This window comes from Cyrtonyx montezumae, unplaced genomic scaffold (assembly GCF_038088225.1).
Source record: "Cyrtonyx montezumae isolate F1298 unplaced genomic scaffold, pur_monq_1.0 scaffold_3, whole genome shotgun sequence".
Taxonomy (NCBI): Eukaryota; Metazoa; Chordata; class Aves; order Galliformes; family Odontophoridae; genus Cyrtonyx; species Cyrtonyx montezumae.
In genome coordinates, this window is record NW_027072034.1 from 99,819,082 (window position 1) to 99,837,865 (window position 18,784).

The 18,784-nt window shown below is 37.7% G+C and overlaps 1 protein-coding gene across 1 annotated transcript in view; it reads right to left on the reverse strand.

Annotated features, from left to right (window-relative positions):
• PTPRO (protein tyrosine phosphatase receptor type O) overlaps positions 1-18,784 on the reverse strand; it is a 145,426-nt gene that overhangs the window by 58,650 nt on the left and 67,992 nt on the right. The window contains exon 2 of the mRNA XM_065742564.1: positions 6,243-6,516. Coding sequence (XP_065598636.1) covers positions 6,243-6,516 — 274 coding nt within the window. The remainder of the gene's footprint in view (positions 1-6,242; positions 6,517-18,784) is intronic.

Below are 18,784 nucleotides of genomic sequence, written 5' to 3' on the forward strand. Positions count from 1 at the left end.
GAAAGAAGTACTAGCTTCAAAAGGAGTATTGTTTCACAGAAGGTGGACAGAACAGGTTAATAAAAGATGGAAAAGCAAGCCTGTAGTAGAAATAAAAATTAAATCCCATTTGCTAGCACAGTAATTTCACTGTTGTATGAAACATCCATTTGTGATGAGAAATGAAGAAAAAAAAACAAAGAAGAACAAAAACCATAGCTACACAAATAAATCTCAGCCCATGTCTTAGGAAGAAGTTGTGTTATCACTTTCAATTTTGTCAGAGCACCAGAATACAATGCTGTGGGACTTCTAACTTCTTTCTCATGGCAAAGACGTTTTGTTATCTTCAGGTAACTATCAGTATATTCATATGTTTTTCACTGACAAATAGAAATTTCAAAGCTCACAGACACCAAGAGGCACTGCAATGATGGAATCTGTGAAAATCTTGCTGACAATTTGTGATAGCCTAAAAATAAATGGGAGCAAAGCTGATCACAGGAAACAAAGCCTATCCTCCTCTTTCTGCTGAATCTCTCTTCCCATCACTTATTTGAAAATAAACAGTTGAATTGGCAATCCCCATGACACTTCATATCACATCTCCTGCATGTCCTGGTCTTCTGCTATCTCATTCAGATCTGGGTATCCTTATTCCTTAAAGAATTACTGAAACTTCCCTGAGTCAGTGATTGAATTACCCCTTTTATTCCTTCCTACAACAAATCAAATAAAACATGGAAGTTATATTCATTTTTAATCTAAATGATTTTTCCTCCTGATGCCTTGATTTAATTAACCAGTAATTGAATTAAGCGGTAATCACTGCAGACTCTTTCTTGTTATCTTCCGCTTACTGGCTTCTCCTTGCTCATGGCTGATGTTAGCAGAGTAGTTTGAGAGATATAATGCAATTTAAAGAGTCTTCCATTATCTTCCTTCCTTCATCGCCAAATATTCACATCAAAAGCTATTTGCACACTGTGAAATTAAAAGAACACTCAGCAGATAAAAATCATGTTCAAGTTTTTCACTTACTAACAGTTCCTGGGGTTATCAAAGCTCAAAGAATATGAAAAATGTCACTCTTCACCATTTATATTTATAATTCGGAGCATAATCAGTTTGGTCGTCTTCATTGTTCAAGGTGCAGCATTTAGAACCCAGTTTTCCATAGACTTCAGTGACTCTCAAGAAATAGCTTAAATAAGCTTTAATCTAATGTGTATGCAGGAAAAAGCAGAGGAATCAGCAATATTGATGTTGGAAGACATATTAAGGAAGGAAAGGGAATTAAAGGATTTTAGTGTCCCTTTAATAGTATGTTTAAGGCTCTTTTTTTGGGCTCAATGTCTTTACTTTTAGACATCTAATCTATATTAAACTCACATAGACAAGCTTGCAGGATCAAGACCAAAGTTCCTTTATTCTTTATTGCCCCACATTCTGCTGTTTCTGTAGCAACTGCTTTCCAATTATACCTGCTTACGGGAAATTTGACTTCTGCAGTTCCCTTGAATATTACCACATTTTTATAAATTGCATATCTTGCGTTATACAAACAGAGACAGAGAGCATAATAAATGCTGCTAACCTCTTCCCCAAATGTCCTGGCAAATTCTAGAGGCTAAATCCTCCATAAATACATTCTAATCTGTGCCAGATACATTAATGTTTTAGGTGGCTTTTGCAATTCAGGGGATAAAAAAGGACATTGAAAAAAAGTACCACACTCCAGGCCAAATAAATTTGTTTTTAATATTCATAGACCTTGCCACTCTACAAATGGAACTGATGATTGAACAACGTAGCAAATAAGATTTAGTATTACATGTGGCTGGATGAGATGGGACTTAAATCAAATGCCTTGCTTCTCACACCCAAATCTAGATTAATTGTGGCTTACCTTCATAACACAACTCTCCTTAGAAAGAAGTCTCAATAGTGGAGTGATACAAATCCACAGGTAGTCATCTTAATTCACGTGGAAAAGCTGTGAACTGGGCAATATCCTCACCAGGATGGCACTATTTACCTATTTGCATTGCTCATGGGAGTAAGTTATTGCCAGGACAAAGTTTTCATTATGCTGTAAATTTTAGGAACTGTTTTATTTCTTGTTAAAAAGCAACTACTTTTAAAATTTAATAGCTGCTGTTTAATACTTCAGGAACATAATGTTCAAGTTTATGATATGTAATAGAGGATATTGTGTATAACTGCTTACAAAAGGGGAAAGTAAGTACAAGTGGTATCTGAGCAATGATGCAGTTTATATACTGCAGTTTCTAGAAACCCACATAAGATAACAAACATAAAGACCATACAAACCAGAAAATAACACTGGCAAAAAGGTGTGTCTTAGTCTTGAATAGATTTAGGCTGATACCTTAAATCAGCTCTCCAAGAGAAGTTATGGAAGAAAAAATATATTCACCTTGTTACAGTTCTTTTGTTTCTTAACTCTGATTTTCCCTTAAAACAGAATAACACAATCTGCTTGCTGAGGAGATCAGAGTGCTAAGGGATCTAAAAGTTCTTCTGAGTTATATTTCATGTCAAGGCTCCCACAAATAACCAGCCTTTTACAAGATGTGCACCATCATCCTTGAAGAAAGATAAACACGATGGGCTTCGGTTCTATATTTCATTGGGAAAAAGCAAAAACAAAAAAAAAACAACTCTGAATCTCCTACATCAGCAGCTCTGATCCATTGACAAGCTGAAGGCATGGACTCGATCTGCTGAATCGCTTCCTGCAGCATCTGGCACAATGACAGACGAGCATTAACAAGGGCTAATGCCAATTAGTTTCTGGGAGTGGAAGAGATCACAGTTCCAGGCAGCAGGCCCTGTTGACCTCCTGAGGAGAATATTTTTTGGTAGAAGACAAAGAATTCACCCTAAAGGAAATATATTTTACGATGATTTATGTAAGGAATCATTGGCTTTTGAAATAAGATATTTAATGATGAAAATTCCTAATCACAAGCTAAAATAAAAGTCAGCAGAGCTCTTCTTGATTACCCTCACATATCCTGATTTCTCCAAATCCTGCAGAACCTTCTTTTCCTACAGCACAAAACAGCCTTGTTATGTACTGACTTCCTCATTTCTTTACAAATATTTTTTTCATCCCAACAACAACAGTTCAGTGAACAACAAAAAAAAAACAACTGTATGAGTCACCCCAGAAAGAAAATGTAGGATGAACAAGCATTTTAAACACTGATTTTGAATCCTTATTCCTTACTTCTCTCATAAACTCATTTAAAACTATTATTAATGAAATTAATTTTAATTAAGATATAAACTCCTGCAACTTATGTTTCAAGTATTTCAAAACACTAAACAAGCGATATAAATTCTGGAGTCACTTCAGTCTTGTTGTCAACTTCTCACACTATTTGCAGTAGATGAAAGCAAAATGAAAATAGTTCTGTTAGACACCAGAATGACTTCTAAACTTGTTTAGACTGAAAACTGGAAGGATAGTCATATAGATGTGCACAACACAATTGCTCACACAGGAAACTGGCCATGGTGGCAACATGTCTGTGTTTAACAGTAAGTGCTCAAGGTGTCACTTTACCAATTTTTCCCTCAAGTGAAGTACTGAGCCCAGTTTACAGAACACAGCTTTGCTATAGAATCACAAGAGTAAGTGCTCTTCTGTGCTCAGACTTTATCTTACAAGTCTCCCGGCTGGGTCTTGAATGTGCCATAATCATCTTCTGTTTCTAAAAGTCCCAGCTCAGGAAGCAATGTGAGGATGTGGCTATGCTCAAGCTGACAACACCCTTAGGGTTTGAGAAGAAATATTCCAGCAAATAGGTCATACTTTGCATTGAAACATACTGGAGTATAGGATCTAAAGAAATATACCTCACAGTTTGTGGTGCTTTGATTAACCTGAGAAACCCCTAAAATTATTTCAGTCAAAGAAGAAAATTAACTCTTCTGCCTAGTATAGAAGACCTAAGGTAACAACAGAAGGTTATACATACATGCATATATATATATATATATAGACATAATTTTATACATTTGCATGTTATATATAAATGTAAATGTACGTGCAAAACATTAAAAAATTTACAAAATAAGTACATACACATATAAACTGTGGATTCTGTTAGCTTTGACATTATCTTTCCCTTGGTGAATCACTTCTCTCCCATACAGAGACTTCTGAGGGATAAAACAAAAAATCTACCCCGACTTTGAGTAGATGAAGTTTTAACTTGCAAAGATGCACCTTTTTCTTGCTAGTAAGTTAAGAAGCAGCACATCATTGAGGGATGTGAACAGGAAAAAGTAAAGGTCATCACGATAGACCATCAGAAAGCAGAGTTCTTTTGTGACTCTTACTGAATTTATAAGTAGGCAATCTCTTTGAAGGACCTTGTTCTCAGTTTGAGATGCACAATTTGAATATACACTGTTATGTATGATGTTCAGATCTTCAGCATACGGCCAAACTGAAAGACACCACCTCTCTTAACTGAACCCATTGCAGACATCTGGAGAGCCCCGAAAATTATTGTGAAATATTTAAGTATATATCGGGAATTATCACACTGGCATCAGTGAGTATCCCACTTGATTTATCTTGTGACATACTAACGAATAGGGCCAATCTACACTGGCAAAGCTATTCTGACACTGATGAAATTAGAACAGGAATTAATTTTGTACTGGATGCTACTCACAGTGTACCATTTTGTCATGTGTAAGATATAGATAAAATCAATTAGTTATGTGTCTTTACACAGTTAGAAACCTATGGATGTAAATGAAGTAGAAAGATATATACAGCGTGAAGAAAAACATGAATATATCATCATTATCATCTGCCAAAAATTCTAGTTAATTGTCATAAAAAATGATGTAAAATGGGCAGTGGGCAATGCTAACAATAATAATTTTGAAAAAGTTTTTTAAAAAATGAAAAACAACTACTGTGTAGTGAAGCTTTTAGGATATGGTGGTAGTTATTACAAGAGTTATCTCAAAACAATTTTATGGAAATTGCATTAACTTCTAATTATAAATTTACTTTCATTCCTGCACCCTTGTATTTGAAAAGATGAGATAAGCATTAATCCACCTAAAGGAAAAGATTAGGAAGAATGTTGGATCCTTTCCACTGTAAAGGAAATCTATATCATACCTATAGTGCTTATTATTGCATCCTTCAATGCTGAATGCTGAAATGCCTTCTCTTTAAAGAGACATTACTTTATTTCCATTGAGACAAAAAAGCTTAAGAAATGTACTGTTCCCTTTTTGTCACATCAGCTCCTCAAGCAGCACTGACCCACTGCCAAAATCACTGGTCCTTCCAAGATCTGGGTGAGCAGCAGACACCACAGTAGGAAAGCTTGGGAAGCTGCCACAGCACCTGCATAAGACAGGTGGTAGAAAGGGGTGAGATGAACTCCTTTCCTTTGGGACGGTACCATTGAGCCTTGGAGGACTGAGAGTGATGTGGGCTATGCCTAACATCTCCTGGAAATCCTATGAGCCAGAGACTGAGTCTGGGACTGGCCGTGATGATAGGCTGAGAAATGCTTGTTCCCTTCTTCCTTCAGAGATTCCCTGCACAGGAGTGCCATTCTCCATTGGCCATCCCAGATCACACCTGACCCTGCTACCAGTGACCCTGTGGGCTCTGGAAATCAAGCAGCAGCTAGCTTTACTGCATGACTACAAGACCAGTGTTCTAAAATCACTGAAATACTCGGTGAGGAATTTGTTCAGTTATATATGTCAGCTAATACTTACAACAAATAAAAATAAGACAGTAAATTGGGTTAGAATTATTATTTTGGCTGTAAAGCTTAAACAGTTAAAAAAGGGAAATCCAGATGGCCTATGAAGTCTTAAATACTCCACTACATTAAAATATGCCTAATGAAAGACTTGCATTACTCTGCCACATTATATTTTTTCCTACAGGAGCTTTTATGGTTGCTCTCATTAGTGCACAACTTGAGCACAGAAGGGGAAACCCACAGCTGCCCCCTTCTTCCTGCCCAGACCTTGGGAATTTTCCCTCCAGCCTTCTCAACACATTTTCATTACTGTTCTCACACAGGGATTCATCCCACACACAAGGAGGACCTAATAGAAAAAAAAAAGAAAAAAAAAAACCAAAAACTTCTCCAGAAAACAAACTTCTGAATGAAAAAAAAATGCAAACAAACACACACAAAGAGAAGGAACAAAGAAGAAAGAAAAAATAAGTTGTTACTTACTGGTTAACACAGTGATTGATCTTGCTGACTTGGAAACCATATTTGAGTTCACTACCAACAGAGTTACTATGTAATATAGGCCATGGTATTTGGCATTAAAAATCACAGGGGCAGGTAAAGTGCTATTGAATTCTTCAAACTGGAAAAAGTAGTTCTTGGATTCTCCAGCTATCTTCACAACATATACAGAGGATGAGCTCACCACGTCAGATGCTTCCAGGGAGACAACGATACAATTGTCTTCTCGGACAGTAACTTGGAAAGGTTCTGCATTCTACAAGACAAAAATAAAAAGATTTTGTTGAAGTAAAAACCTATTATTTAGTAAATCTTAAAGCCAGTTGTACCCATTTCCTTTGGTATTCATAAGACGTTTGTGCTATCTTTGTGATAAAGTAACATTTCTTATTCTGCAAGGCAGTTAACATCAAATTCTAGGTTTTTTTTTGTTGTTGTTGTTGTTTTTATAATACAATTCAAAAAGTCCAAAGCTAAAGAATCATATCTGGCACTAACTAAGCATTTCCAAATGTGCCCTTTCCAGCAAACAACAGATGACAAGCTGCTCTCAGCTCTAGGTCCATAGCTTTGGTTGACACTTTTCATTTCTTCATTTTTACTATTTCTTTTATTACTAGTAGTGAAAAAGGCACAATTTAACCTTTTCATATATCATGAGCGTATTAAGTCATGGCCAGCTGAAAACACTTTCCTTTCAATTAATTGTAAACCAGCTGTCAGCAAGAAGCACTTGATCTCTACAGGAATTTCAAAACAGATTCACAGCAATTAATGAGATGTAGTTCAAGCTCATATCAGAGTATGTCTTTTTGTTTATTAGGACACAATGGTGTTTAGATACTATTTTTCTTTTGAACTTCCGATAAAAACTGCAGTATATTTTCAATTTCCAGCTCCATAATATCTTTTCCTCCTTCATGTTTTACCATCTGAGAGCTATTTTTGGAGGGCAGGATGGGCAACCATGATTATTTTGCAGTTTATTCAACCAGTCAGGTTGTACTTATACCAGAGACAGACACCTCATTCAGAAGGTAACAGCTTATCTTCTTGAAATTTTGCTTAGTGGAGACTCTTGTATAAGAATCATATTTTTGGACAAGCTACCCTATCTGGAATTCACACATAAAATATTGACAGCTCCTTGCATATAGACAAATAAATAAATAAATAGAATTGATTCTAGGATTATAGTTTTGAGAAGAAAGGACTTAAGTAAATCCATTCATCTGACCCAATATGAGAACATGGTAACAACCACATAGAAAATTCAGTCCAAATAGAGATAACTAGTCTAAATAGCTTCAAGTTTGAGAGTTGGGGCAATCCCAGGTATACATACAGATTGGGAGAAGAACTCATTGAGAGTTCTCCCTGTGGAGAAGGAGCTGGAGGGTCCTGGAAAATGAGAAATTTGAAGCGAGTCAGCAGAGTGCAGCCCAGAAGGCCAACAGTATCCTGAGCTGCATCAAGAGGGCCAGCAGAGAGAGGAAAGTAATTGCCCCCTTCTACTCTGTCCTCATGAGATCCCCCCCTGTAGTCCTGCATCCAGGCCTGTCATTTTTCACAGATAAGAAAGCAATTGCTCTGAAAACCTTACAAAATAGGACCAAAATTATGTAAAAGCTTCCCTTAACATTGGCTTACCCTCGAAAAGCTTAAAATACCACATTTCAAGTGTTTGTATTTTATCTAAATCCCAATTCAGCACTTGGATTTGAACAGACCTAAATCTTTAACTGAGGATTATATTTAGAATCAAGAAGAACAAACAGGTAGTCTTCTTATCCTACCTCTTCCCCATTCTCTCCTCAATAAGAAAATATAAAAAAACACTTTCTTCACCTTTTTTAAATGGGGAGATGAAAAGATTGGTATTAAATGGAGATAAATCCAGATGCTGATCAGTCATGAATGGTATTATCCAGGAGCTGGTATTGAAGTTCATTGTGTTTAATATCTTTATTGGTATGACCAGGACTGAGTGCACCCTCAGTAGCTTTTCAGATGACATAATGTTGGCAGGAAATAGCTATCTGTCAGGGGGCAGGAAGGCCCTCCAGAGGGATCTGGACAGGCTAGATCACTGGGATGAAGCCAACTGTATGAGCTTTAACAAGACCAAGTGCCAGGCTCTGCACTTTGGTCAAAACAACCCCATGCACTGCTAAAGGCCTGGGGGCAGAGTGGCTGGAAAGCTACACAGAAGAAAAGGATCTGGGGGTGTTAGTCAGTGCTTGCTAAACATGAGCCAACAGTGTGCCCAGGTGGCCAGGAATGTCAATGGCATCCTGGCTTGTATCAGAAAAAGTGTTGCCAGTAGGAGCAGGGAGGTGATGATTCCCCCATACTTGGCACTGGTGAGGCTGCACCTCAAATACTGTGTTCAGTTTTGATCCCCTCACTACAAGACACTGAGGCCATGGAGCACATCTAGAGAAAGGTAATGAAGCCGACAGAGGATCTGGAATACAAGTACTATGAGGAGCAGCTGAGGGAACTGGGATTGTTCAGTCTGGAGAAGAGTTGCACAAGAGGAGACCTTATTGCACTCTACAACTGCCTGAAAGGAGATTGTGGCGAGGTGGGGGTTGGCCTCTTCTCCCAGCTCACAGTGACCAGATGAGAGAGAGTAGGATGAAGTTGTGCCAGGGGAGATCCAGACTGGGTATTAGGAAAGAATTCTCCAAAAGAGTGGACAGGCACTGAAACAGATTGTGCAGGGAGGTGGTGGAGTCACCATCCCTGGAGGATGCTCAGGAAACATATGGTGGCGTTGAGGAATGCAGTTGTTGGGCATGGTGTTGATGGCTTGGTAGTAGAACTAGATGATCTCAGCGATCTTTTTCCAACCTTAATGATTCTATGACATAACCCCAATTTTCAGAGAGTCTGTGCTGCCACTGCACAGAAAGTATGATTTATTTCCAAGATCAGTCAAGGAAAGACAGACCAAATTCAGATGTGATTACTATGTATTTAGGTTGAAGTACATTTGCTGTACTACAGAATCATGGAGTGCTTGGAAAAGACTTCAAAAATCACCTAGCTCTTACCCTCTTGCCATGAGCAGGGACACCTCCCACCAGATTAGGCTGCTCAGGGCTCCATCCAAGATGGCCTTGAAAACCTCCAGGGTTGGGGCAGCACGTGCCAGCTTTTCCACCCACCGATTCTCCGACATCCTTCTTTGTAGCACCATACTTATCCACTCATTCTGTTATAATCCCACAGAAGTCAGTGGGCTTTGAGCTTCCACAGACTTGCACTTGAACGCTTCACTAGAGAAAAGAGTTTTATCTCTAAAAAGAGACTACTCTTGTCTTGGCTTTGCTGCTGAATTGCATGATTCTAACTCAGTTTGCCTTCCTCGCCATGCAGAAACAGACAAAAGAAACCCAAACCTTCATACATTCCAAAAAACAGTTCTAAGCAAGCTCCTCGTGTTTAGTGGTGTTATAAATCATTTCTGATATTAATCAAGTACAGTTGGAAATTAAGCATATAATTGCAGACTTACAGACATTCCTAAGATATCATTAGATGCTTTCAGGTTGCTTATATGGAGTGTGATTTTATACTTTGTTTCTTCCATGGATGTTATATTAACCACACTTGCTTTTACAATGTTTTCATGAATTCACAGTGAGTACCACTCAGCAGATGATCTGCTCACCCACTTAAATAGCTCTCATGCAGTTAGTATTACGTTCCTGTGCTAGCTAAATACACAAAAACCTCACAGATATATGCTATTGTTAGTTATGACAAGACATGACAGACAAAAATAACTTTTTATTTATTTGGAGTCCTTTACCACCAAAGTATGTTGGGACTGCAAAATGATAGTCCCTCTCCTTTGTGTACCTGTCTCCACCTGCATAACTCATACCTCCTTGGAGTGATACTCTGTTCAGTGCTTACATGGCCCTCTTCCACATACCTGTGTGTTCCCAGGATCTTAATTTGCTGCATGCGTGAGACACGTGGTTACTAGAAGACCTCTGTTGTAAATTATTCATTGGCTGCTTGAGTAATTTTCACCCTGTCATTCCAGCTATGAGTTTATAAAAGCAAGCGGCAGATAAGAGTTGAATACAAAGATTTGGCAATTAACATGTCACAAGATTAGATCACTTATCACCTTTGGGATGTGGATTTCAATCTGGCAGTGTTTTAAAAACAACAGACCGTTACAGAAATCTTCTTCCTGTTGTACGAGTGAGGGTTACCAAGCAGCACTGTTCTTGTGATCTTGGGAAGAAGGCTAGGAACAAACCTGAGTATTTTTCATAAGCAGCACTGAAAGTGACAAACATGCCCCACTTAACTAGATTGTAAAGCCAGTGTGTCTTAGGACTGACAGCATCAGTATGGTAAGTACACATTTCATTACTTCTGGTCAGCTACCTCCAGGATTTAATTTGCTGGTGTCACAGCTTGAGCGGCTGCTTCATGCCTGTGGGGAAATTTGGCAGGGCTTGTGCATTCAGAACCAAATGATTAGCTCCAACTTCCTTCCTAGTTTATTATTACAAGCTCCTGCCACGTTAAAGCACTTAGGAAAAAAAAGGGGGGGGGAGGTACATCCCACAATGCGTTGCCTGTTTGAAGTCAGTTTCAGTGCAGGGATGAGTCATGCTAGTGGAATTTCTAGCCAATAACCAAGTCCCAATTAAATAAAAAGGAGAGGAGGCAAGAAGACATATGACATGTCAAATAAACAGTTTTCAAAAAGTAATAGGAAAATAAATGGTGTGCAGCAGAGCTCAGAGTCCTCTTTCTGGAAGTAGATATCCTCTGTTTATTCCTCCATAAGAGTCTACGCTTTTCATGAGGAAGAGATAAAAGTTGCAAAACAGCTATTAATTTTATGTACTTTAGCTTTTGAATGTCTCTCTCTGAAACAAATGGGGCCAGAACTTTATTATCAAAAGTGCAAGTAGTTAAATGTCCTGCTGACTTCTGGAGGAGCTGTGGGTACTCATCAACTCCAGAAAATTAAGCTTAAAGTACTGGCAAATCCATCATGTTGTCTAACACTAGGCAAGTAAAACTAAGGCCCTGAACAGATCTGTTTTCTAACAGCTCTTACAGAGTCATTTGGGAATATTATGGATTTTTCAAAGTGAATTTCTGAAATCCCAAAGCAGGAGTACAATTTTAATCTATGAGAATTTCTATGAGCAAAAGTACCATTATGCTTATCTACCATATGACACTGACCAAAACTAACATAACTGCAACTGTTACAAGATAGTATTTGAACTATATTCAGGTCTCTTGGCTAAAATACTGACTAATTTTTGAGAGATTCTCCTGTACTCAGATGTATTTCTTTTCCTGCAGCCAACAATGCTAATTTTATTCAGTCACATGATGATTCATTTTAGCCAAGATTCCTTTTAATTGTATGCACATAAGTGGAATGACTGAGAAACAAGATGACCTTTCCAGACAGACTACTTGTGGATTTGTGTAAGATCTGAATTACTTAAGAAAGTGCACTGACCAGCCAAGGAGTCTGTGCTCCTAGCTCAGCATGATTCCTCTGTCCTTTCTCACTGGGTGCAGTAAGTCCAAGCCTTGAAGCAAGAAAAGAGCTGGAATACAGCCTTCAGGATCCTTGCCCGCATTATACTCTTGCAGTGCTACCTTCATTGAAGGCACATAAAATAAGTTCCATAAAATAAATAGTATTGCAAATCACATATAAAAGTCACATCACTGTATTTCTGCACCAGCTTCCTAATATATGCTGCACTAATGTTGTTACCCTCTGATGGTGACAAATGATACTGAACAGCAATTGCAATAAAAATGGTAAACTTTCATTTTATTCAGAAACTCCGTTCTTATATCCAATAAATCTGCAATGCACTTGAAGGAAATCTATTGTTTCATTTGAGTTACTGTACAGGGAGCAGAGTCAAAATCTGTGTATTTAAACTATTTCAGTCATTTATTCTATTTTTTTTTTCTTTTAATAAAAGAAATGCTATGTGTCTGCAGACTGTAGACTCTACAGGTGTGGGAGGATCCCGGTCTCTCTGGCCTTTAATAACTATGAAAAAGAAGGGTCCCTGAAACTCCTTGTTGCTGCAATGTCAGACTCTATTTTCAGTAAGTTTAGTTATATTTTGAAGTATGAGTTAAATCTTTACTTTAGCTGTGCTTTCAGGTTCCCACTTTGCTTCTATCAGTCCTTCATCACACCTGGCTCATCCCAACAACATATAATTCTCAGTTTCACAGCTCTCTGCCCACACTCTTAGCAGGGTAAATCAATTGTAGAAACATGAAGGTTGAAAAGACCGACAAGATCATCCAGTTCAATTGTCCACCTAACACCAATTGTATAATAATAATACTTGTATTTTCAGCTAAATATTGCAACATCAAACCTTAGACTATCCATGTTCAACAACCTCTTTATTACTGTTTTCAAAGGGACTCATTGAAGTGTTTAATGTGATTGAAACTGATAGTTTCACAAAAATATGCAAGCAGTTCTTATAGGTATTATTTGAGAAAGATACTCTAAGAGCATACATAAGGATTAGGTGGAAATTTCCCCACAGTGAAACTTCTTTGGAATCATTATCTGTCATAGTTAGATCCTATTGTGTTAACAAAAAAGGCAAAGTCATTCTTAAAGCACCTGGGAAAGGAAGCAAGTCCTAAGGTTTTCTCCTAATACAGTGAATCCTGGAGCAGGAACAGGTTGCACAAATATTAACTGCAAGAGGAAATAATTTTTTGAAATGGACTTCCCACCAGTGAATTTCAAGAGTATGAAAAAATAAATAAATAAAAAGGATAGAGCCCGGTAGAAATAAGGATACTTATTCCTGGAACTTTTGCTACTTTGTGCACTTCTCCACAGGTTGTGCAGGGAAGTTCCCTTAATCAACACACTTTAGAATAAATACTGCATGCAAGAACGGAAAACCATAACTCCCAAGATTCTTCATGCAAAAGAGAAGTATTTTAAGAAGTGAAAAGAAGCAGTTCTCAATAATTTATAATGTTTGATTTAGGTTAACACACCATTTTTGGCATTCTGCTCTATGAATAGTGTCCTCAGCACTGTTGCTATTCTCAGTCTTAAAAAGCCAGCAGTAACTCTGCTATTCATATTTTATAAATGAGCTTTAACATTTCTTTGTTTGGGGAGAGAGCTTTAAAGGAACAGTTATTTTTTCCTGTCTCTGCACATCAATGCAAAATATGAGGGCCTTTTTTTCATCTATCATCAATACATACAGAGCACCATGTTTTGTTACTACTGTAAGTTAATGATAAACTTTAGAGCCACCAATCAACATTATCAACTACAATAGCATAAAGCAAATGACAGATTACTAAATGTGCAAAAAAAAAGTTTGCATTCTGTAATGATAGTACATTTTATGTATCACCTTCTTAATGCATCAAATATTTGATATATTATTTCAAAACGTGATTCTATGCCATCTTTACAGCATATACTGGAGAGGGCAAAACTCAAACACAGTGACCCAGAGGCCCTGATGCTGATGAAGTTCAAAACCAGGTTAAGATTTAATGGATGGAGTTTTTCTTTATTCTACATCCTGACTGTCTGCATACACCTCAAATGAGACCAGAAACCATACTGTGACAGTTACTATAGTTAGATTTCTCTCCACTCTAGACTATTAAATTCTCTCTAGTACAGAATTTATGTAAAAAAGAGGACAACTGTCCTGAAGGAAAATGTGAACTTCCTCACCATCTATCCACTCAGACCTTTATGGATCCTCAGCAACTAAATATTAGCCATTCCTTGCAGATGTATCCAAGCACATATAGATACCAGATTAACCATGTGCTTTAACTAAAATGCATCTTCTCTCTTGAGCCTCTTTGTAGATAATAGAAAACAAAAATGGGCACATGATATATATTAGTTTGCCTCAGTAATTCCCTTGACTCTGCCAGACTGGTCTTCGTAGTAACCATCTCCAGTCAACATTCATTCTCTATCTCTGGGTGAACAATTAAATCAAATTTGCACCCTCAAAAGCATGAAATGATCAGAACTGTACTTAATCCAGGTGGGAAGACAATGTCATGTTAGGTAGCTCTTCTACTAAATTCTGAAACAGAGAAGTTAGAGAGAAAAGAGAAGGAAATATTACCTTTGAGAGTTCATTGAGAAACATGCTTCACATATATAACAACACAAGAAAGTACATACATAAGTAATGTTAGTGACTTCACAGCAAAGAGTCTACAAGTGAAAGCATAATCAACTATACTTCAGTTTGCTCTCCATCATAGAGAAAATAAGATGGAATATGTCACTTCAGGAAAATGATAAATGAGAAGACAGAGTGAATGAGAAATTAGTCAATGTAGGTCACTCTGAAAGTAATGTCTCCTATTTATTTCCATGCAAAATACAACAGATACAAACAGTAAAATAACACTATTTGATAGAGCAAATTCTCAGCTACTGAGCAGTATTTTTCATACATACTACCCACAGCCTAACTGTGCTCATATTAACTATTAGGTCTCCATAAAAATACAGCATGCATCGAGGTATGTCAATGAGTGCAATATTTTCCACGTGTAGGAATTCAGTGACGTTTGCTTCATATGCACTTCCATGTCAGATGCCAATTTGTCAGACTGCCCCTCTGCTGCCATCTGTCACACAGCAACAAGACGTAATGGTACACTGGTGAGAAGGTTCAACCTATACTTTCATACCACCAACATCCACCTCTGACATTGTGGGCCAATATAATGAAATGGGAGGCATTACTTTTGGAGCCGCCCTCATATATCAGGTTTTGAAGAGCTGAGAAGACAAGAGCGTAATGCCTCTTTCCATGGAGTCAAATAATCTTAGAGGTGTTTTGCATTTCCAAGTGCACAATGGGAGAACATAATGGAGGCGACACTTTCTAGATGATAATGGACAATTTCAGTTCCTAAAATGGTACATTCACATAAGCTTCAGAATAAATACTGATGCTTAAATGGGAAAGGCACACAAAAAATACTTGATATTCAGAGGAATGCAGATACGTGTTGGAAGACAAGAAAGCTGTGAACATTATGTGCTCCATCACGGCTGTGCAGCTGAGACAACCAGGATTGGTGTCAGCTGAACTTCATAGTACGTGTGCTGGCAGAATGTATGACAAAGGAGTAAAGATTGAGTCTTAGGGTACTATAAAAGTGAAAATGCATTCATTTTAAATTGTTACGGTGCATGTATAACCTCTATATGCACAAGCAAACTAGTTATTAAGAAAGCATGAAATGCTTTGCTGTTCTCAATAACTACAAAGAGCACAGCTGGAAGGACATCATAGTCTACTTTTATCTGAGAAACTGGAAACCAAAGTGGCTTCCCTATTAATTTGAAATCAAAAAGCAAATTAGTTGGAAAAAATGGAAGAGAGCAAGACTTCTTGTTCCCCACAGAGTAAGCCTCTAATAAGTTAACAGACTAGACTCCAATTAATGAACTTGTAGACAGGAGTCTAGCACCTTGTTCCTTAACTCCAAGTGAATTTAATGTTAATTCAGCACCAAGGTACTCTTTAAGTATTTTGAAACACTTGCTTTTTTCAAAAATGTTCTGAGACTACTAGAGAGGTTTGGAGATATGAAAGGTAGTCATAGAAAAAAAATATCATTTTCTGTTTTAAGTCTGTTTCTGGCACTGCAATTTATTTAAAACATATCAGATCCAACTTTACTGACACTCTAGGCTCTTACTAACCTGGGATATCATTGACCCAGGATCGTAGAATCATAGCACTTATGTAATATGTTATATGTTTATATGTTATATAAACATAGTACATAGGAAAAGACCTTCAAGATCATTAAGCTCAACCATCCACATGACCTACCAAGTCCCATCACTAAACTATGTCCCTCAGTCTCTTAAATACTCCCAGGGGTGGGACACCACAGTTTCCCTTGGCAGCCCATTCCAATGTTTGACCACTCTCTCTGTGACAAAATTCTTCCTGACATATCTAAACTTCCCCTGGTAAAACTTGAGGCAGCTACTGATGCACTTAAAATTATACAGTTTTTTACACTGCAGTAAAGGTTGTGAGAAACTGCTCCAAATTTCAGTGAAGTTCATTAAGCAAAGGCAATTATTTAGCTGCAGTTGTGCAGATGAACTCTCCTCTTCCTCACTGCTACTGGGAAGCATTCATTCAACTTCCTCCTAAATTATCAAAAAAAAAACCATGAGAAATTCAGAAGCAGATAGGGAGTATGTTCCTTTTCCTTCTAAGATTATGACTTCAATATGATATGGAGTTTACTTCAAACAAGCTGTGGCCCTGCTAATGCTCATTTTTCTCTTATTTCCTGACTCCTGGCCTCCCCAGGAGAAAAGTCCAAACAGCCGTCACCCTTTCCTTAATAGTCATAGGAACAATCACATAGTAAGAAAAAAGAAAAAAAAATTCTAAATCCAGATCAGTAGTCTTCTTATATTGTGCTCTAAAATGCTCACTACCTTTTTGCCCAAAGCTATAACCATGGTGTGAGCTCCCTCCATTGAAAGACTGCTTATTTTGTTTTCAGATCCAAATGGAACTTTATATTCTGCACTTTGATTACCCTGTTGTGCTCATGTATTCTCTAAATTGGAAAGGCTGATCTGAGATCACCTGCTGAGACTTTTCACGTTATTTGTACATAGTTTCTGCAGCTGATTTTTTTCTTTCTTGCTAAAGTATTTGCTGTGCCATTTTATTTTGCTTTTCTTCAGACTATGTTCAGAGACAAGCACCCAGTGCCATTTCCTTGATTAATAGCAAGAGACGAGCTCTATAATTCTCCATACAGCACAGGGTCAGTTGCAAATCCACACAGAACATTTCAGTCATTGATAATGCCCGATCTTGAATCCATTTCTCACATGGATTTAGGCTCAGATCAGCCATTCATACTCATTTGATGAATTCCTGCCCATAGAAGAGTTCTCCATCACGCTATTGATTGCAACATGCTGATTGATAGTGATGAATGCTACCAAATCCTCTAACACTGCAAAATCTCATAGCTCGTCTCTTCCACCTTCCCTTGCAGGGATAACTCTAGCAGGATCTGTTCAGCTGTAGTGCATCAAGTGCTTAGTACAACAGCCCTGGGTTGAGTAAAAGGAAGTGTACGAGGAGCTAATATAAGGAGGAAATGAAGTCAGCATTCTCAGAAGTGGGATAATGTTCTTCCAGCTGTTACATGTGCTGCTCCACCTGCTCAGAGAAAGAGAATGACTGGTGTTACTTATCAGAGGGATGACAGTCCAGTTTACTGAGTGACTTGCAGCTCTCACAGAAGATATAAATCTGCTACACAATGCTCTCCTATCAGGTTAATTGCAAATCCATTTGTGGTAAATGTGTAAATGTCAACTTCCAAAGCAGAATTGTCTGCAACTGTGACTACCAGATCAGGAAAACAATAATTCCTTCTGCTACTACTCTAATAATAGCCACCATATTTATCCTTAATTGGAATCCACTTCTGTACTATCACAAGAACTTCCTTAAATATTCCACACATCTCTGTGTCTACAGCTAAAACACTGAGCTTCCTGTTAACTTGATGGTGAAGAGAAATTTTATGCTGAGACTTCTATACTTAGTGTGGGGTTCTTCTGGCTAAAAAAATGGGCATCCATTTAAATCCTATCACATAGGCTCACTCTGTACCCTTGAGAGAGGGATAAATCAGAATAATTTATCTACTTAATATTGAACAAACTGCCTTCTGCAGATGCTTTTTGCTCTTTCTGTACCTTCCTTTTAAATGTCAAGCATCAGATAAGACCAGAAGCACCAGATGCTTATTGCAGCTGCAACTGATATGTAGTTGTACTGCCATTGTTGTATGTCTGCTAATCTTTATTTTTGGTCTAAATTGATAGTAGTAAGTATAAGGTTTCAATTTTGTTTAGCTATTCTCTTTTTCAGCAATATAAAAGTACATGATGGCCACAACTGAGCAAGGTATATAACTTTAAGCACACAAACACCCTACTCAGCAAAAGATATAAGCATGATCATAAATCCTTTACTTGGGTGACAGAGGCTGGCTCTGTGTGCAGGAATCAATCAGGAGATCAAGGTCCCTCTTTCTGAGCTGTCTAAGAGTAATGAACCCTCCAAACTCCTTCAGATTTGTTTTGTGTCTTCCATGACATGAAGTTGCTAAAAGTCATTCAAATGGCAATGAAAATATCGGCTCATTGCATGAAGCTGAGATCTCTGGTTGTGCCAGTTGGATATTCTCTTCATACTAATGATTATTCTTTGCTGTTGCCGGGTGGTTTTTACTCTTGGAAGTCATTCAGTGACCAGGGATATGGACAAACCCTTATAATACATTCATCAGCCTGATATCTTAGGCTGAGGTAGTTTAGTAGCAGTAGTATAGAGAGCATACAGATTAAATTTCTAGCTGGTTTGGCAGATAAAAGCCTTTTGAATGCAGAATTTAGAAAATTAAAC